General features: G+C 40.7%; 1 protein-coding gene across 3 annotated transcripts in view; it reads right to left on the bottom strand.

Annotated features, from left to right (window-relative positions):
* The window catches only part of MACROD2 (mono-ADP ribosylhydrolase 2), an 854218-nt gene that overhangs the window by 358885 nt on the left and 473168 nt on the right, over positions 1-22165 (bottom strand). For all 3 annotated transcript variants that reach the window (XM_068675719.1, XM_068675720.1, XM_068675721.1), the window contains one exon: positions 386-507. In XM_068675719.1, coding sequence (XP_068531820.1) covers positions 386-507 — 122 coding nt within the window. The remainder of the gene's footprint in view (positions 1-385; positions 508-22165) is intronic.

Genomic DNA, 22165 nt, shown 5'->3' with positions numbered 1-22165 from the left:
AACGGACAGAATAAGCAACAATTAATCACTTCTCAGCTGTTGAGGCAGTGCTGCATACAGTTATGCACTTGACCAGCAACTTCTTAGGTCATCTTTAGTAAATTAGAGTATGAAACGAACAACGGGAACAGCTACTTACCTTAATGGGAGAGAGGTTTGTACACCTATACTTGCTGTACACTACAAGGGCAGTTTTTCTTACTCTTTTATAGAATAACCTTCTTCTTTGTTTAGCAATTATTTTGGCCAAATATATAACTTCTTGCTTTTTCGTATCACATGCAAGCAGGAATTTCTTCTGGAAGCCTCTTATTATTTCAATAATTACTCTATAACAAGTAAATAAAACCCTCCCCAAAACGACATGCTTGCATAAAGTACTTACAAGTGATCTGATGTTGTTTTCTTTTGCCAGTTTCAGAGAGGATTTATAGCAATTTGCCAAGTTTTCTTTATGAGTGTCAGTAAGGTGGCCTCTTGCGATTGGCCCAACAGTATGGATCACATCTGCAAGAAATGGGAAAAGAAGGCGTAACTATTAATTATGGTTCTTGAGATGGTTTAGTATTTCCCTTGTGACTCCACAGAACCACTACATTGCAAGTCAATCCATTCTGATATGTATGGAGACGCAAATGTAGGAGCAATACTCTAAGAAAATGTCTTTTAAGCTACACTTGCACAAATTAAATGAAAGTGAGAAACTGTAAATCCTAAATTTTGAAGCAAGACTACATTTGGGCTAAAGGAAAAACTAAGAAAAACATACTAAATGTTTGTTGCATGTGTACTACAAACCACACACAGGAAAGGTCACAAGTTTGAAACAGTTACCCTCATCCCTTCAAGGTCTACTCATCAGGAAAGCTCACCACAAAACCTTGGCACATTAGCAGAGATATACAGGGAGTTTTTGTCTAATATTTAAAGCCTTTCCTCTGCACTTGAAGAGAAGTAAAAGTTGGGACCTATGAATGCACTAGTTATTCAAAGAATCTGCTTTCCTCTCACATCAGACCAGATGGAAACACTGTGCAATAAAACAAGAGCATCTTATTCTGTTTGAAGAATTTTAATGAACAAAAAGAGAAAGTACAGTCAGGGAATATCTCAGGTATGATGCCTCTGGACGCATCGAAATCAAATGTTGCAATCAATCAGTGTCTTTAAAGTGCTGCAAGAGAAATGAAGTAAAAAGCCTAGAGCAAAAAAAAACCAGAAACATACAAACCAAAAGGTATCATGAAAAACTATTTCCCCCCCCCACACACACGCAGACTAGTAAGCACATTTACTTTTCCAACATCATTCTTACACCATGTGCAAACATGCCACAGTGAGTTATGGTGGCAGGTGCATCCTTCCTGCCACTTTCCCTTTATCATCCCCTACAACATCCAGAAGCAATAAACAGTTGCACCTTTTTTTTTTTTTTTGTAATATTGCCTCAAAAAAGGATTCAGTCAATGCTGTACAATTCAGGCACCACCAGTCCCCTTTGGCTACGTTGTGTTTGTTCCATACGTGATGGGCTTCCAAGCAACATCTGCTGTTGTTACACCCCAAAATAATTTAGTTTACTGGCAGATCCTACAGAAATCACACCATTATTGTTTGTCCAAGTGGCCTTTGATTATTCCCCACCAATCTATACCAAACCATTTGTGAAACTGGCCAAACATTGAAATGTCAGTTATCTTCATATTTGTTATTATTCCAGTCAGACATCATCTGCCAAGTCCTGGTCTCTACAACTTAAAAGGCAGTTTATGTGCTGAAACCACATTTTGAACATTTCCAAAACTTTTTTGACATTAGCCAGAAATATTGGATATCCGTATAACGCACATAACTATCCAGACCCTCTGATCCTTCCAAATTCCTTCACATACCTCCCAATAGCTTTCTATGTGTTTTAAAGAACCCTCTGCTTTTCTCTCATGAATTCAGTCCAGAAAAGAGAAACATCTTGGTGGCCACCATCTTGCAATACCTCTGGTATGGAAAGTACCTTCACAGTAGTTTTCTGGTTAATACTGAGCTTTTCTCTCAGAACTCTGTGCGCTGACATTCAGTAAATAAAAATATCTAAGAGCATCCCAGTGTCCAGACTTGCAGAGGAACTGGATGTGATGGAAACCTGAATCTAAACTTCCTAAGTACTGTGAAAACCCACCACACCAAGAAGTGAATAAAAAAGGTTAACTACTCTTCTTTTCATTTTGATCACAGCAATTTTCTCCAGTTGTGGGAACAAGACGGATAGATTGGACAATTTCTGTTGAGCGCCGCAGCTGCTGTACAATAACAGCAGCAAACCCTCCCCACAGCATTTCAGGCAACTGAAACAAGGAGGAGGTGTTCAGCCTTGGTCTGCTGACAATGGGAATGCAAGCAGGTGACGGAAACAAGTAGAGTGGTTTTACCCAGGAGTTCAGAAAAGTTATTTCACAAACACATTTTAGCTACTACAATAAACTGAGTACTATTAAGACCTAGGAAGAGAAAGAAATAGCACAGCTAGTTTGAAATTTGCTTCTGCTTAGAGAGATAAGGTTATATGAGCACTTCCATTAGGAAAGGCCATAATTTCAGGTGTCTGTAAACTGTAAGTACAGCAGTTTGCTTCAGGTTGAAACTTTCCAGGGAAGGTTTTCATTTGGGAGCATTAGCACTTGGCTGCTAGCAACTTCAGAGAAAGAAAAAGCATCTCTTGACACATTTTTCTTTGTTATTTGTTCTTGAAAGAGGCAAGCTGCAGTTATTGAGCACAGGGAAGGAATATACCAGTACATCTGACCTCAATCAAGGCCATTTTATGTTTATAGACACTAAGATCAGAGGTATTGAAATCCATTTTAAATTCATAACACCTACTTGCCAACAAGCAAATAAAGGAACGACTATAAAACTAACTTAACAGCCCAGCATAAAAGATGAACAAACAAAAAGTCACAGAACAATTCCCTCTTTCTGCATTTCAAAGTATAAAGAATTTATACTCATTTCAAAAGCTGAAGCCTAATAGCTTAAATTAAAAATTCGTTACTAACCAACAAGATGGGGGGTTTGGGGAACAGCCCAAGCACCAAATTCTTGCTGGAATCTTTCTGTAAAACACCTCCTCAGCCCTCGTTGGTAGAACTTTCTTCACTCATTTAGTGTTATGCTCCATTTCTTTCATCCTCTGTTGCTAAACATTAACTTTAAAAATTCTCATCTCAACAGTAGGAAATATTTCTTGTATTTTTTTTCCCAGAATTTCCTGATTTAGCATTTTCAAGGTACCTCATTACCAACTCTCTATCACTGCGCCAGATACTTCATATAAATAGGTAACCTTTAATATAATTATTGACTTTTGTGTGTTAATTTCTACGAGCTGAGAATAGGTGCCTCTTTGGACAGGACTCTTAAGCTGGCTATAAATTGGTTTATAATCCAACAAAAATATAATTGTTTAAGAATTCATTATTCAAAAATTGCTTTTCTTAAATGCATTCTTATACAGAAATATGTGACAGTAAGATTTTACAAGCAGAGCAGCATTAACATGCCAGTCTGTTTCTTGGTCAGCAGATTAACAGGAGAGTAAAGATTTTATTGTTGTACCTTGTCAATACAATCTGTGTATCCATACATTGCCTGAACTATCTATTATTCTGCTGAAGCTATTCCCCAATATGTTAAGGCTTGAAGCCAGACAAAATCCTTTGAGATTATAAAGGCATAAAGCAAACAAACCAGAAAATAGAACTGATTCCACACCACCCCCAGCCCAAGAAGTTAATATATAAGGATCAGACTTCACAGGCTAAAGCAGAGCTGTTTATTTTTAATATAGCTACAAAGACAGCATCCATCTTCCAGCGTGTCTGTCGCAAGAAAGTTTTGTTTCTGCTCTAATGTCCCCGCTCACCCAGCTGCACAAAGCTGGTGAGATTCAGATGCTGCAGAGCTGAAGATGATGAGGAGGTTTACAGACATCTATCCCTAAAAAAACTAACTGGTATCCCTGAGAAATCTGTAAACCCTCTGCCCTGCTACTCCAGCCACCTGCAGCAGCAGCCAGCCTCTAATGTAAACCCGTGGCACTGCTGGCAGGACAAAAGCCCCATATGTTGGGCTCCCACATCAGCCTACCCATGGCCAAAACAGGCATCCACACTAGAGAAGCCCACAGCCCTTCCGAAACAAGCATGACTTCTGGGATTAGACTCCAGTGATAGCAGAGGACTTGGATGGGGAGCTTGCACAGAGATGCATTTTGCCCAAGAATGCAAACCAGGGGAAAACAAACAAACAAGAGCACCACCAATGACAGGGATGAGCACAATTAGGAGTTTAGGCCAATGTGCTCACAGAGGTCTAACAGCATAACAGAGAAGTGGTCCTATAGCCCAAAGATTCTTAAACTCAAGGAAATCCAGAGAAACACCCAAAAGATTTGTTCTGGTTGGAAAAGACTGGTAGAGATGCCTGCTACCAAACAGCACTGGCTCTTCCTTGGAGCTCCTGAACTCCCTTTGCTCTCAGGGTGTTCCTTAAGGAGGTGAAGCAAGAGTAAGGGATACAGACAGCTCCCCAGCATGTCTCCAGATGTTTGTTTGTTTTTTCTTCAAAAAACTGGCAAAAGAGTAAAATTAGGCACAGCCGGATCTCAGAGAATGCCACACTCACCATTTGTAACATTCACATTTTTATGCCAAATGGAGGGGCCAGCATCGCTTTGAAGCTTCTCATTTACCATGGTCAGCCTTCAGGCTGAGAACTTCGATTAGAGCTGCAATCCCTGCCTTCCTAAATCACTTTCACTGTCCATACACAACAGATATGTTTGCTCTCATTTTTAAGAGTACACAGAGGTGAAGAGCCCCAGAGGTAGGTGTATTTTCATCTGGAATTCAGGCCACAATGATGGATCAAAGTGCTTTTAACGCTAATGAAACTACTCAGTATTAAAGCGATGTTTATAATACGGAAGGAGTTAATTTTCCTCCAGAAACACTTCTAAAGAAAGGTAAGGGTGGCTGAAAAAGCATTGGCAGAGATCTATGCTCTACAGACATGTTTTAGAGCTGCGTTAGGGCTGACAATTTAGTTTTACACTGGTATCTCTAAGGTTTGTGTTGCAACACGGGGCTGATCCAAGGAGATCTGAATGGATCTGCTGCTCTTTTTTCCCCCCATTGTTTGAGTTTCAGACTTTTGGTTTAGAAATTCCGGCAGCCAAATGGAGGACACACAGCATCGACACATCGATTTGAATGCGCACAGGCTCTGCATCAACTCGGCTTGTTTTCATTCAGTTTTTCTTCTTGTTTTAATCAGAAGCATTGTAATGAAAGCAGGCATCTTATGCAAACCATTAACTAACCTTGAGGTATAACAGGCACTTTGTCATTTAAAATATCGCTGTCCTTGCTTAGCCATTAGTGAGAATAAATGTAGTTTATGCATTTAATCAACATTTCACAAGCACAGGGACTCTTCCCTCAAATTCCTACATTGGCCAGTGAAAAATGAGACCATGTCTGCCTTATCGTACAAGGCCTAAATGTAAAATGACCAGTGAGGCTTGTTTTCTCTGGCCTCCTTCATTAAATAAATCAGTCCATAAATCTTAACTCGCTGTTTTCCTCACAACTGTGTGTCCACAGTGCTTCAGAAAGTGGGCAGAGCAGTGTGGGCCAAGAGGAAAAACAAGCTTCCAGCTGCAAAAGCACCAAGTTGGATGCAGCTGTGACTCACAGACCCCACGGAGGACACTGATGTCACATACACTGCCATTGTTCTCCACAGAAGTAACACTAATAGCAAAAATATTAGTATATTTTATTTTTTTCAAAAAAAAAATGAAAAAGTACAAGGAGGTTTCTCTCATGTCTTCCCTCACAGAAGCATGGGCAGCTCATTCACAGTGTTAACAAGCCAGCAGACCAAGGCTAGCATCACTCACAGGTTTCCCTCCTTCATCCCATTCATACACTCAGAGCCATAATTGTCCTGTCTTGCAAATGCGTAACGAGGCTGTCCCCTGCCCATTGTAGCCTGAGACAGGGGATTTTTAAGAAGAGCACTGTGTGCTCTTGAATAAAAATAAATCGAACAAAATGCCAGAAAATTTAGGGCACCATTTGTAAATCTTATCGGTTGATTTACACAATAAGCACCCACCATATAGGTCCTGAAGATGCAGATGGGGTTCAACAGAGAGGAGGTGGAATTACCTCCAGGCGTTCTCACGTGGCCACTACCCCTTCTCTTGAAGAGCACGCGTAGCCTTTTGCCTTGGTATACAAGTTTGCTTGGCTTGTTCATTTTCTCTTGCCCGTTACATGCGCTTGCACATAAAATGTGTGGTTTTGACATGTAATAAGCAACTGCTAATTTAAGTTCAACCTAAATGAATCCCCCAAGGCCTCTGCCTAATTTATTTACTAATATATGCCTCCAAAACTCGATTAGCTGAGCTGAATAGTTTACAAGCAAGAAAACATCTTTTGTAGATCACACAATGCTATCACTTGACGTATGACACAGCTCTCCAGTTATGAAGTATTTGCTTTATATCTTCTCACATTTCTAGCTATTGCAATCATCAAAAATTTCGTAAAAGCACATCACTTACACAGAGAGAAAAATTGCATTCATCAGCATTTATTTAAAGCGACTGCCTCAGTTTTTAGGCTTGAATCAATAAGCACAGTTCAGCCTGAACTCTGTCCCCCTCACAGCTTCCTCCTGTGCTTAAATAGGTGTTTTGGATGAACCAAACAATGTTTCATTAGGTGCAGAAGCTATGATATCTAAAAGCCGTTTGTGTAAAACATCTAAGCCATTTTTCACCTAAATGGCATTGTCTGCCCAAGAAAAGGTAAAGAATGCTTACTGTTAAACGATTAACTGGTATGTTTCTTTGCAGGCTAGGTGTGTATTTTAGGTATGAGACAGCAGAGAGCGACAGAAAACAATAATCCCCAAGGGAGAGGCCAAGCGTGAGGTCCTTCGGGAGCCGCAGCAGCCCGTGTTCAGCAGCTGGCGTTTAGCAGAGCGCGATGGTTCAGCCTCCGTGGGACACCGAACACACAGAGGGCTTGTTCACAGCAGTTATACCACTGCCTCGACAGCCGGACGGAGAATTAGGTCCCGCAGGTTGAAACCCAAGCATTTTTGGCATTCATAGCTGTCATTAAAGAGAAGGCCACGGTGTGCCCGTGCGATCCCAGTGAGCTCCCCCCTGCCATCGGTGCGCTCCCAGCTGCCATCGCAGCCTCCCCATCAGCCCCCGAGACAACGGCAGGCTCTGTTCAGGCAAGAGAAGAGGTGCAATTAAGAGACACTCCGCTATATCCCAAAGTAATAGGTTTCACAAAGCAATTTAGCACTGCGACGACAGATGTCAAAGCAGCGACTAGACAGACAGCCCCACCACTTCTATGGAAATAATTGCCTACATGTAAAACTGAAACGCGATGGCTCCACTTGGGATATTCGTAATGCGATGCGATACGAACAAACTTGAAAGGCACACGACGTGACTTTACATGAAATTACAACATCCCTGACTTGCTTCTTTTTTCTTCTTTAATCTGGACTTCTAATGGTAGCAGCAGAAACGCTTAATTGCTATCCCTGTTCACCTCTGCAAGCCATCTATCCAAACAACGACCTTACAATAACTAGGAAAACAGGACAGAAAATGAAAGTACATTGCCCCAAGCAGATATTTTGTCCTCATCGCACCGCAGCAAACTCCATTTTGCTGTAGCAACAGAGGAGCTCTGCCAAGCCCAGTCTTCATCATGCGGCTCAGGAAACACACACAGAGGGACCTCCTTAGCCCAGGTAATGCTCCCCACCTTTCTCTGACCGTTGTTCCTGGCAAGTGGCCAAGGCAAGAGACACAGAAACCCTCATCTGTCTTTCGGATTATTCTTTTTGGATGTAGGAAAGCGCAAGTCACAAAAGATTCTCTATTTCTCTCTTCATTGAGCAGCAAGAGATGTTGGGGGGGGGGGGGGGGGGGAGAGGATAGGGGAGGTGTTTGCTTTTGATCTGTCAAATAATTTAACCGTGCAGCTTTTCGGCACACAACTTGTTTGCTCTTAAATTGAGAAAATTCATTCTTAAAGACACTATATAAGAGGAAGTTTCAGCCTGCTCTTCCACACAAATTTCAAACCAAAGTAGGTAGCATGGCAAAGGACATAACGCTGTCAGCGGCCACATAAATCCACAGTATGTTTAACCTCACTTCACACTCAATTCAAAGCAGAAGCTTCATAAAACATGACCCTTAGAAAACATACAAATAAAAACATGAAGAAGATGCAAAAATATTTACAGTGTGCATTTTAAAACTAATTTTGGTTCCACAGTTTTGGAATTGGACAAAACACAGGGGCACAGAAATCTGAGATGAGCTAAAGCTCTCAGCTTCTGGCAACTCGGACCCCTTGCCGCACTTGGGCTGCTTTTAGCGTACAGCCCAATAACACCATTCCATGAGAACCCATATAGTCACCTCTGCTGGGGTACCGCACAAGCAAAGCATAGATACGTCCCTTTGGATGGGAACATGACAAAAACCATGACTGGATCAGCCTCACGTAATACCAGACCAACAAAACTTTATCCAAAAAAAGATTTACATTCAGAACTGAAAGCCTTCAATTCTTCCACTGTCCTCCAAGTGGCAAACAGAGCTGGAGTGCTCTAACATTTAACATTAAAGTATAGGAAAAGCCCTGGATTTCCTGGATAAAGGGTTTTCCAAAGAGCAAAACAGAAATTGCACATCACTAACATTTCTTATTAAGCTACATTTTATTATGAGGTTGAGGTTGCTGCAGGGGCACTGAAATAAAGGAAGGCATCCCCAGAGAACTACAGAGAAATGACTAACAAGCCAAGAAAGTGACATGTAACACTTGCCTCAGGCATGGGAAATCTCAAACCGGGTCTCAAAGAGAAGCAGGCTCCCTTTCAGGCAGGAGGCATCACTTCAGGCGAATTTCTGAAGCCTAAACGAGGGCCGAGTCGCTGGGTACTGACTGAAGATACCACATCTCCTCAGTCTCACGCTTGAAAGGTACGTATTTCCTTCAGGGAAGCCAGAAGAGCTTCATAGACAGCTATTTTTTTAATTATTTTATCTTTTAATCAGATCACTTCACATAAAAAGATTTCTAAAAATTAGAGCTGTTTCTCTAGTAGAAAATTTTATGGGATTCTTAAAGAAGCAATAAAGAACTGTTTAAAGTTTCAAGGAAAAATTTATTATATTCATAGCTTTATTATGGTTCATCTATTCCTTGACAGCGACACACCACAAAAAGTTACCGTGTTCATTTTTTCATTTAGTTCTCCTGCACGATCTTTTCTTGAGAATAAACTCCTTCCACCTTCAATATTGGAGCACACCTTTTTCATGCAACACTTCTCTAATGCATGTAACCTGCACAGCAGAAAATACATGCTTTTCTAAGGATTTTGCTCATTTTCATCAAGAAAGAGAAGTGATTAGATTACAGACTCTCCATACATCTTCTAAAGAAACTAGTGGTAGTTATATCAGCCTGATTACCTTCACAATTTGATTCTTCAGACTTTGGAAACCTGGCTAGAAAAGTTTAGTTTTTCCCTTGCCACAAACATGTCGCTCACCGAATACAGATATGAAATGGTATGAACAGGCTGCACAAGGATCTATCGTCTCCACAAGCAGAGTGGATGTAGGAGGAGAAAGGTGGAAAGAACTCTGAACACACCAAGTATTTTTAAAAATGCATGTTCTGAGGTTAACAAGGCAGTTGAGGAAAACATGGAAGCTCTGCTACAAGACTGCACGTTGTACGGGAGATACGCTATGTCCCTCATAAGCAATAAATGCAGTACTTATAGCTCTCAACTTGCAATCTGCTTGCGAGCGTGAGAGCGGTCCCACTGAAAGCAGTGAGGCTACCAGGTGCCTAAAGATGAGCAAGGACTTGAGCAAAGGAAAATGACATGACACCTTCCAGTCTAAGCAGCTCCCTCAGAAATGTTTTCTACCTTTGCACCTTCAGGCCCACGAGAATGCGATAAAGAGAGAAGAATATGAAATATTTATCAATTTTGCTCTTCCCTTCCCCAGTCTCACACAAACACTATGAATGGGAACAGGCACGCAAGTGGTACCCAAAAGCAAGTTTCACTCGTTTGTAAGAGCCGAGTAGATTTCAAGTTGGCAGTGCCACTTCAATTGCTTCAAAGAAGCGTGACAAGAGAAATAACTGGACAGCTCCTTGAACCGTAACGTGAGTCTTCATGCCTAGAAGAGGAATCTCACTTTCTATCATCAATTCTACTTTAATTTAGGTGGCTGAAACCATACTAAAGCTCCCTCCTGATATCAACATATTTCAGATAGCAACACGTGAAAATGCAGAGAGTGCATCAGTGATAAATTCTTCTGACCATTTCCTCCCAGTTTCTGCCTCAGAGTCACTTTCTACTTCAAAAAACAGTTTCATCAGCTGGCCACAAAACAAACATCAGCTTTTGGAATTCACTACTCTGCAACCCAGCTTAAAAGCAAACCCACCCAACAGATGTTAAAGGTATGAGCACCCAAGCAGGAAACAGCAGAAAAGGTATGATGAAATATGATGGAAAACACATACCTACGCAGGTTGTATATTACATTGTAGATGCAACACTTAGAGAAGAAATTCAGTGCCTCAATTTTGCTGTCTGCATGCAATATTAGTAAACAGCTCTTGCTTCTCTGAATATGGCAAACTAATTGAGCAACCTAGAACAAGTAAGTGTATTAGCGATAAAAATGGATGCTGCTTTAACAGAAGTAATAGAAAGGCTTCAGTCGAGACATAAGGCAGATCCTCTGCACATATGAGAAAAAGATGTACTCCTTTTGCTGCCTGGATTACTTTTGTGCCACAATGCCTAAATTTGGCAGATGCTTGAACGCATGTTAAAGCACACAGTGACCATCATAGACTGCGACCACATCAGTGAGGCTCCCATGGCATGTGGTCCCCAAGGTGCCTGCTACAGCCCCCCAACAGGCAAGAACCAAGGAGGTGGGAAGGAGCTGGAAGGCTCCAGCAAGCCTGCTCTGAGCGCTGGCAGATACAACAGCAAAGTGGAGAAATGAAATCTATCCAGCAAGGATATTTAACAGAAATTGCGGTATGGTATTTTGTACAATATATAATGCTTGGGTGGATTCAAGTGAAAAACAAGCTTTGACAAACATCTTGCGTGTTTTGCATCAGTGGAAGTTGCAAATAGCTGAATTTGCAAGAGAAGGAAATGCATAAAATCAGAAGCAAGGCAAGTGTGATTTGTTTTTTTTTCACTTTTTTTTTTTTTGTCTTTTTGGGGTGGTGGTGGTGTTTTGTTTTGTTTTTTTTTGGTCAAGAAAAAAAAAGCGTATTGCAAAGCAAACTGTTAGTAACTCACAGAGGCTTATTGCACTGCTTCTGTTCTCCTTCATGTCAAGCACCATTGCTACAAAAAGCTCTTAAAAAAACACTAGTGTCATACCTTGTTCAGCTCAATTGAGAAAATGTACTTAAACGACCTTTTGGAAAGTCAGGTAATGACCTAAAAGAGCTGCTGAAGGGCAGTCTTGAGCTTAGCCTTGCTGTAGAAGGAAAACTGATGTAAATAAGGTTAACTTCTGCTCTAAGTAATATCGCAGCATCCGTTAGCCTGTCACTAGCATTTCCTGATAACCACAGGAATGGGATGTCAGGCTAAAGCCCCTTAAATAGTTTATAGGTGTGTAGGAGCTGAGAACTAGACAGAGCAGGGCTAGAAACGATAGCAGGGGTTTGGAAATATGGTAATGACTTTAGAAAAAAAAAATCGCAATGGCAAAACTTGCAAAGACAACTGAAGTGTTGGAACACGCCATTTCCAAATGCAAGGCTGTAACTTGCTGAGGGGAACTGCAAAATACTTGGGAAAACACAGTGAGAAAAATATTTGCTGAATTTTATTGCACCTGTTACTGAAGCAAAACAGTCTTTTTCAGCCTGCAGTGCCCACAAGCTCAAAGCATCATTTCTCTACGAAGACAGGAAGAGTCTGCAGGCTCATATTACCCACTTTAATGCCAGCTTGAGGAGTAGGTGGAGTTTTTAGAGAACTACATATAAAGTTGTACCTCACGTCATCTCCCCTTGCACAGGCTGTTGGAAAGACCTACTGCTATTTCAGAAGTGAAATCACTTCCTTCAAGAATGTCAGCTCTGTGTGTTTACAAAAAGCCAGAAGTCACAGCACATGAAGCAGCAAACAATTTGGCTGACCTTGCCAGCTGAACAATATTATACAGTCAAACAAGAAAAAGTATGATTGACAAAACAGCCATAACAAAACAAACAAACAAAAAAACCCTACATATATAGGTGATTTCATGTGTTTTCATTAAGTCATTGCAATTTTTTTTCTCAAGACAAGCCAAACGTTTGATATTACTCAAAGTAAGCATCTTGTCTTTCTGCACATAAATGTTTTCAGTGTAGTTCCCATGTCCCAAGGCACCACAGCAGGAAAAGCTGAACCCAGTGGCTTCAGCGGTGTCATTTCCAGGGTGATGTGCTTAAACTTCACCAGGCCAGTGTGTAGAAGATCACTGTGTGTCAGTGGCTACTAACACTTTGAGAAGTCTGCAGATACCACTGATACTACAGCAGCAGATGGGAGAGATACAAAGCACAAGGAATCAAGGGTGCCAACTTCACTGTGTTCATGAAAATTTAGAAAAGGGCAAACCATTATGTAAGCAAAATGGTATTTTCCCATTTTTAAAAACACTCAAGATGGAAGTTTTCCCAGATATAGTTTAGTAGTATTTGTGCAGACTGTTAGCGTTTTATAATTTAAGTATTAGTAATACTTCAGGGCTTAGCAGAAACTTGATCTTCCAATCAAGCTAGGATGTTTCAGTTATTTTGCTGTATGTCCTTAAAAATAACTGAATGCATAGCACTGTATCTTCAGCTACAAAATTATAATTTCATCTACAGGTATTATAGATATCTTCATGGTAACTTTCTGAACTATACCCTTGCCTGGTGGGGACAGGGTGAGAGGGAACAGGAAAAAGGAAGAAAAAAAGGACACCCAGCAAAACCAACTCCCCCTCCTGACTTCCCTCAGAACGCCATTCTAGTGTACCTGGATGTTTCCTTTTTTCCTGCTTCTCAGCCAGCAAAGGTTTTGTTGGGAAGTTCACCTCATTACTGTCTTTACCTTCTAAATAGTTTTCAGTAACAACACGCCCTTTCACAAAACTTTTGATATAATATTATTCAACAAATATTAGGGTTAGGATTTATGGGAATGATCAAGCACAGTAAAAAAAAAAATAACACAGGACTGTCATTTAGTAGAGGAATACATGCATGTTCAGAGGAAAACAATATCCTTTTCTTCAGGGATTTTTTTCAACCAGTTGCTGCAAAGGAGAACTGTATAATAAACTTTTAATTTCATAGTAACATTAGGTAAGGAAGGAAAATTACAATAGGACAGGTACCATGTCATCCCTGATATACTACTACACTTCTTTATGAGCACATTACAATTCAGAGAGCTAATAATAAAAAGAAGTGATGCTGAGATGATGAATTGATGCTATGCAATTAGACCTATTAGAATTCACAAGAGCCGACAGGCAATAATCAAACCACTTTCATGCTGCCCATTGCAATTATCTTTGCACTTAAGAATCAACAAAGCACATAATGACTTGCTCTCGATTAAGGAATTCATGAGAAATGGAATTTTAATTAGTGTGTAGAAAATTTGGGCCATTTATTACTTTACAGGACAACAGATCGTGAAAACTAGTTGAGTAGTTAAAAGCGTTCAACAGAAGCGCAGGTCCAAAAAGTTTACACCAATTCATCCAACAAGTTCCCATCGCTTCCCTTGAAGCAACATGACCAAAGTAAGTTCATATTCACTTCGGCTAAACTGAGGGAAATTTGTTGGAGCTTGAGACTGAAATGCTACCCTTTCAGCTGATGTTTTCAATTACCAGCTGATGAACAAATGAGATCGCATTACATTTATTCATGTTATGAGCCACAAATACCACAAGGTCTAATTCTACATTCTTGTCACAAGTAGGACAATAAGACAATGAAAATGTATCATCAGTTAAAGTAAACACAGTCTGAATAGGAACTTGAATATTCATTTAAGTTTTCTTCTAAAAGCCCTCAATAGGAAGATTGTTTAGTTTCAAAAGAAATTACTTACCATTTGCTGACTCAGTTATTTACTAATAACACAAACAAAAACACCAGCCAACGAGTTTTAGAAACGCAGCTCCTTGATCATACAGGTTGATTAGGAAATTGAACAACGATGCTCAACTTAAAAAAAAACTTTTTTATTTTTTGAATACAGAAATCCGTACTGTGTGAACCCCAACAGTGCATAGAAGATAACATGGTCTGCATGAGGAAATGAATCCTCAGCCAGTGTGATACAAAGTAACATATCAGTTTTGGAAAAATGTAGCATTCATTTAAAAAAAATGATTGAAGGTCCAAAATAGTTCAGAAACAGTTAATACTGAGAGTATCTGTATTACACACAACCAAATTATTTGTATTTGGATTTTTGTGTCATTATTATCTGAAAAAGCATGCCTTGTGCTTTTCAATCCTCTGAGCTTTCTGTTTTGCTGTGGATAAGCAATCAGATATTTAGTGCTAAAAATCTGTCAGAATAATATACTTGACTTCCATTGTCAGGGAAATACACCAGTGTTTCTGGTTCTTGGTTTGGAAGCAGGGAGCCCTGTCTGATAGCCCCATTGAACTAACACTCACTACAGCCCAAGCAGCTCATTTTCGGTGATATTTCAGAAAAAAAAAGAAAAAAAAAAAGTAAAGGGAATTGCTCTTAAATCCACCTATGTGCTGCATGCAGCAAGGGCTGTGGGTGACATCAGGAAGGCAGCAGGCAGTGCTGCCCGGGGGCCATCCCTGCCACCACGGGGACCTCGGCACAATGCTGGGGAGCCATCACTTTTGCTCCACGCAGCAGCTCTGAGGACAGGGCACTCGTGGAAACGTCTTTCCATTCCAGCCCTGACATCTCCAGAGCCACTGGGACAGCCCCTTGGGAGCAGGGAGAGCTCATGGCAGGTTCAAGCAGCTCAACGTGCTGCTGTCACTTGCGATCAGGTGAGGACTGGTGACCAGCTGGCTCCGACGTGAGGCCACGAAGCTGGCACCAACCCCTCCCTGCTTCGCTTCCCACCTTCTGCTCTCGTGTCAAGCGCAGCATGTTTATACCAGCACGTCTCAGCCAGGGATGTGGCATAACCCATTTACTTTGCTGGAAATGATGAACGTGAGTGGTTTCTGTGAAAATAATGGAATTTGACTGGCCTAGGTGTTGCGGCAAAGATGCTTTTGGAAAGGCCGTGAGAGCAGTGAACCTCCTTGGAGTCCCAGGGTGGGCACAGGGTGAAGAGTTCAGCCATACCAGAACTTTTGTTCAGGAGGCAAGCAACAGTATCATTACTTGAAAGGCGGAACAGAAGTCATTCAAAATATGCTTACAAGGAAAAAAAAAAAAAAAAAAAAAAAAAAAAACACACACACACACACACGGTTACTCCAAAAAGGCCTTCTAGATTAACAATGTCATAAAAAGCACCACACTGCTGAGGATTGCTCCAAGTGAACCTGAACTAAGTGATTCTCTGTGCAGCAGGATTTACAAGATCATGGCTTGGTACCTTATTAAAATTAGGGTTGCGTTAATTAAAGCCTTCTTTCAAGTGATAGATGACTACTGTGGATACAAGCTGTGCATATTGTTGAAATTTCGTATTAGGAATAGATAACACACATGAAGTGGAGAGCCCTCAGTAGAAATAAATCTGGGAGACCGCTCCTATGGAAGCGAGGATTAGTTATAGCGTGATACAGGAAGGGGTGGACACACAGGAGGTTCTGTGAAATTCACAACTTAGAAGCACCCGAATTTCCCAATAATCTGTGAACTAACACTATGCTTTCCAAAATCTTGCTGGAAGCCACAGAGAGATTTACAAGGAGACCTGAGAGCGTTAACAACAACTTCCCCCTCACACACACACACAACCAAAGGCCTTTCATTTGAGAGTTTAGAAATACTTATTTCTTTTAAAAAGGATGACAAAGAAAAACAGAAGATAGAAATGTGATTGATATACATAGGACACAGAACAATGCACTTGGTTATCCCGAAAACTTTTCTCCAAAAACCTCCTAAATTTCTTCATTAAATGCTACTCGAATCTAGCCCTTACACAGCTGATCCGCCCAAAAGCTGTATTAGATTCCTTCACGCTATCTGTGTTTTCAGGGAATTCCAATTCCTTCCTTATTCCCATGACTAAAAAGTAATCTGAACCTTGGTATTTTAAATTATTAATGAAGCGTACAAGGACTCTAGGTTGTGTTAGAACAAAACCAGCTGGGAATATGCTTTTTTTTTTCCTTCACATTTCAAAGAGCTAAGAGCACTTTGCTAACCATACTGAGGGTCACTAACAGCTCTGAACCACGAGAAGCCCTTCTGCACCAGAGACAACAGACCCACGAGTACCTTCTGCAAATAGAGCAAGCTGAACGTCTGGGTAAAGTTTCCAGAATTAGCTCAGAGAGGGCATTGTCACAACTGAGGAGACTCAAAACACGTGGGTCTTACTCCAAGTTTTGACCCAGTAAATGCAAAATCTCTAAATGTACAGGCCTGTGTGCAGCATGAGCTCAATTTGAAGTGTAACCATAAACTTATTTATGTGCACTGTTTCTGCAGCTTCAGTGGGAATCAAGAAAAAACTACAACTGCAACATATTCTTAGCAATTACTTGGTTTTGGCACTGTAGGTGTCAGTACTGGCCTATGGAGTAACTAAGCACAGCCACCACAATAATTAACATTGCGAAAAAGATAAACACACTGATGAAACAGTGTTATCAGGAGACTTTTCTGCCTGTAACGGAGTGAGCCACTCCCAGATGGGACCTAGACATTTCTGTACCTTGGACTGGCATCATGTTGATGAGAAGCTGCTCCTCTCCCCTGCTCTCCCTCAGAGGAAAGCATCCTTGCTCTGGGGAGCTAATTCCCTGCCACGGCTCAGGGCTGCGCAGAAAGGCACCCCGCAATTAGGCACAGCTACAGGAGCCTTCTTCAGAGGGATGAGGCTTTCAAGAAAGTAAAGAGGCAATTGGGCCTTGTTGACCAGAAACCGGGACAGTAAAACCCCAGAGAGTTGGCACTGATTGGCTTTTTATTTCTGCATTTTACTGCAAGTAAACCAAATGAATGAAATGCAGCCAGACATCTTTCAACCGCACAAATCTATTTAAACCCAAAATTTCTACCTTGCATTCAATACTCTCGTGTAAGGTTGCCTCTCCTTTTTCACTCTGCCCTTACCCTTCTTCATTAACATCCTAACATATGATAATGATTTTCTGAAATACAGAATTAAAACAAATCATGTTTTAATAGAAATAAATGGAGCAGAAGACAAACAAATTGAAATAGAGAAGTATTTTTTTAAAAAACTTTCATGGAAATAAAAACAATTAGCACATTAGCATTGAATATAATAATAATAAAATCAGCCAATTAGTATATTTAAGTGATTACCAAATTGAATCAAAAAGATTAGCTAAAAAAATGGATAAGCTCTGCTGAGATAGCAAAGAGATAGTCTGCACTGTTCTCCTGTGCATCAAATAGTGTTTATGAAACAGCAGATTTATCACCAGAAATGTTACCTAATCTGATCTCTCTTGCTGTACTGATGTTTGAAGAAGACTCCTTAAGAGTAAATGAGATTATAGCTCAGCCCATGTTAATTGCTGCTGTAATACTATTCACAGCTTTCTTTGACATAAAGATTTACTATGGAGTTATAATCAGTTTTTTAGGAATGCTACCAACTAAAAAACAAAAAGGTTTAAATATTAATAGCACTTGAAATGCTTCTCTCCCAGATGGCAACACAGCTGACTGCAGTTCCCTGCTATAACACAGTGCTGTTTATCCTTTGAACGTCCCCAATATAAAACCGTTTTAATCTTTTGTTGCTGTTGTAAAACTTGATCTGCTGTGGGACAACATAATTAAGTGTCAACTTTGGGATATATGGTACGAGAAGCAGATAGAATAATCCAGCCCGTACGTCACCAATAATTCAGTTTACGGCTGAGTGGTAATGGGATTCCAGATTATTAGCTGAAAGGCACAGTATTTTACCCCTCACAGGACTGAGCTAAGGTGTATTTCTGTTGCATTCAGTACATTTTCAGTGCCTTTTCTTGCTGCTCCTTTTTCTCTTCCATTAGCCTATTAGAAGACTGACGATCCTCACGCTGGATGGCTGTGCTGCATTGCCAACTGGAAAGAAACAGCACTATGATTTGCAGGGTCTGATGATCTCTTCTGTTAGTTCTTGTAAAAGTTATGGAGCAGTTATGAAATCAAATATATGCTGCGTAAGAAGACTAGCAGAGGAACGGGAGTTTGCATCCATATCTTCACAAAGATAAATGAAGGACAGTGAACAATTAAGAGTGCTTTCTGGGATTTGAACACGTATCTGGACATCTACCCATGCCTCTCTGCAAAGACACGTACATGAGATTGAGTGCCACCAACAAGCCAGCACCTTCCCACATGGTCCCTATAATAAAGGGTTAGAAATACACTTTGAAAACAGGGCGACTGGGAGAATAAGCAGAAGCAGTAGAAGAATTGAAACTAAACTCTAACACAGATTAACAATTGTTAAATCTATTCATTGGCTTGAAGCAAAACTATTATGCACTCAAAGAAAATAATGCACTCAAAGTAGGCAGCATATGCTGCAAAATGCCTGGCCATCAGAACAGCCACAGCAGCCTCAGCAGGCTGATGCGACTCTCAAAGCCGATGCACGTAGGTCAGGTTTAGCCCAGGTCCCATGCCAGCGTACTGAGTAATAATGGCCGAGCAAACAGCTTGGCCCCTGATGCACCAAAAGGCACCCCATAGTTCATATTTGAAAGCCCTGTGCTTGAACAGGGGATGCTCCTATACACTGGCAAGTCTGGTAAATAGAGCAGCAGCAATACCAGGCAGCTCATCTGAGGGCCCTGCTCAGCAAACTGCCCCATTTCACACTAAAATGGCATCAAAACACTCTGCCACCTGTCCTGCAGCCACACACGTGGCAGAGCTTTTCTTCCCTTTTAGCCACCACGATGAATTGCTCCTCCCGAGGGCTGAGCCGCACTGGGTGAAGCAAGGCAGCGAGATCTCATCTTCGAGGCACCGCCGCAAAATCCCTCACGCAAAGGGCAGAAGGGTTTGCTTCACTGGCACGCAGCCTCTGTCTACAGCAGTTAACCTAAATGTGTTTACTTTATTACCCACAATGTGCATCCGTGGAAAGACGATGCAGTGTGTTATTTAAACACAAGCCATTATGAATATTTTTGTACTGCTGCTATTCCCCCCCAGCGCACATTATTTCCATTTTAGCTCAGTACTTTTTCTCAACGAAGGCTCCTTGGCATAGGTCCACGTGGGAACATCAACTGATAAGACTTTAAATCAACCTCCTTGTTAGTGGAAGCACACAACACCATTATCCAGTGACTTGATATTCCTGCTAAAGAGCAGGAGGTCAAATCTCTTCACTGAGTTAATACCTCCACAGCATAATTCCCCAGCTGGCACATCAAGAGAAAGCTGTCTCACTGCACGGCCGAGCCCGGGCCACCGGGACTCACAACGGCCCTGGGCACGGACAGCTTTGGGAAAGCAGTCACCTCCACCGAGCTCAGCCACGTAGGCAGATGCTCAGCTCTAAATAGGCAGGCAGGTCAAGAGGAGCACACAGCCGTGTCCTTTCATTTAAATGCTACTAGAGGCAACCAGACATGCATCAGCATTTCGACGTGATGCTGTTTGGTATTCAAGTTGGAACGCAATTGCAGATTTCGTTTTAGCATGTGTTTCATACAACTCTAAAAAGATCAACCACGCCCCTGCACCTCTGTAATGACACCACCAACTTTCTGGAGAGAAGCATTTTCCTACCAGCTTTTGAGCAGTTCAACAGCAGGAAAATAAGAGTAAATCATTCAAACCCATTTAGTAACTTAATACCCAGCCTTGAATCACTTTCTTTTTGAGTGGTTAAGAAGCCTTACATCAAAGAAGTGTTACACTGATGAGGCAAACCAGAGAAGTTTGAACAAGTTACCTGGACCAGTAGCCGAGTTACCCCAAGATACTTACCAAGAACCCACCCATCAATTCTCAACTGAATGAGCTGAAATCAATTTGATAACCACCAACTGATTTGTTAGACAGCATACAGAGAATAATAATAAAAAAGTTAAACTCTTGTGCATTTATGGTAGCTTCAAAATGGCACTGTAGATTACTAGTATTATAATTACATGGCAATTTCATCATGAGCAAGGAAACCTATAGCTTTCTTATCAGGATAAAAAAAACACAGGAGAATACTATTGGCCACCTGAGCCAAGAATTAATTTTAATTTGAGAAATCTCATAAGTGTGTATCTTCTGTTGTACGTTACATGAGAAAAAGTACTCTACAGTTAAAATAGGGCTTAACATTAAAACATTTCAAAAATATGGAAATGAATGCATGCAGACGACGAGGAGGTTATAAGGCTGAGAAACACTAAATTATAAAGTTCAGAGATCAGAGACTGATCATAAAATGCGAGAAGGATTGTACCAGCATGGTAAACACAAAGCCATTTAGAATATCATCACATGAAATGTTGAGAGGGAAACCAAGAAAAATAAAAGTGTTTCCTTCATTTATTTTGGGGAAGGTTTTCTTCAGCACTGAAGTTTGTGATTGCAAAGGACTGAGGCATTTTGCTGAACCACTGAACGAACAACCAGTGACAAAAATATGTTTTGCTTTATTGTCATGCCCATGTCCCAGCTGGGTCTACTTGAAGCACCGAGTCTCGGCTCAATTCTGTGCCAGTTACTCCTTGGCCTTCTGGCAGCATTTTTGCCAGACCTAATTGGCTTTAAGGGCTCTCTGCGCGAGCTCACGTGTTCACATGATGCGAACATGAGGCACTGGGAAACTGCTGGATTCATTCCTCTCCAGTTAGGCATTTGCAGAAAACATCTGCTATTGAGGAAGAGAGGAAGAGATTTAAAAAAAAAAAAGTCTGACTTTCAGCAGAGATAGGAATTTTTGCCAAGACGCTATCACATCTTTGAAGACACCCTCCATTCATTTTTCCCCCCTCCGTCACTTGGCCATCCTTTTGAAAGAATCAGAGCATCATCTCACAAAAAGAAATACTATTTCCTAACATTAAAATAACGCAAATAAAAGTCTTCCACTGCAAGATTTTTAGAGTGGCAGTTATTGAGTAGTTTTATATTACATTAAGTGATCCTCCGTGCACAAGGAACACTTTCATAGAAACATCCTCACACCGTCTTTTTTTTTTTTTCAATAGAAAAGAATGTGAATGCCAACTACAACGCTTAAGGCAAACTACAGTTAATGTTTTTTGAATACCTAATGACACGTTTATTCTCCTCATTTTCTTGACAGCTAGCATCTTCATAGCATGTTTATCTTTTGAGCCAACCTTATATATACACTGAATAAATATAGACTTCAAGAGTAAGAAGCCAAAAAAGCCCATCTTGCTTTAAGCTGGAAATATATATACATATGTTAATAGAACAGAGAAACCATTCAACAGTAAACATGCCAACACTGGAAAGTTAAACTATTCTAAATATTGATCTATCAATCTCCAGCCTCACTGTATCAAGCCTTGACTTTCATTGTTTTGTTTCTCTAACAAGAACAACATACCTCCCAATCTCAATTTCCTTACAGTGAAGCAGCAAGGCAATCCCTAGAGAGTATATTGTGCAGGAAAAAAAATAAAATAGAAATCACTAACAAATACTCAACACATGATTTTCATTGGCCTATGGATTACTTTGGTTATGCCAAACAAGCTGATCCTACCATTCATAATCTCTTTTGTATTTGACCATTTAACACAGTATGCAATTGAAATACTATATTCAATCACTATGCATCTTACAGAAAATT

This window comes from Anas acuta, chromosome 3 (genome assembly GCF_963932015.1).
Source record: "Anas acuta chromosome 3, bAnaAcu1.1, whole genome shotgun sequence".
Classification (NCBI taxonomy): Eukaryota; Metazoa; Chordata; class Aves; order Anseriformes; family Anatidae; genus Anas; species Anas acuta.
Note: the sequence above shows the minus strand (reverse complement) of the source record. Positions and strands in the feature narration are given on the sequence as shown.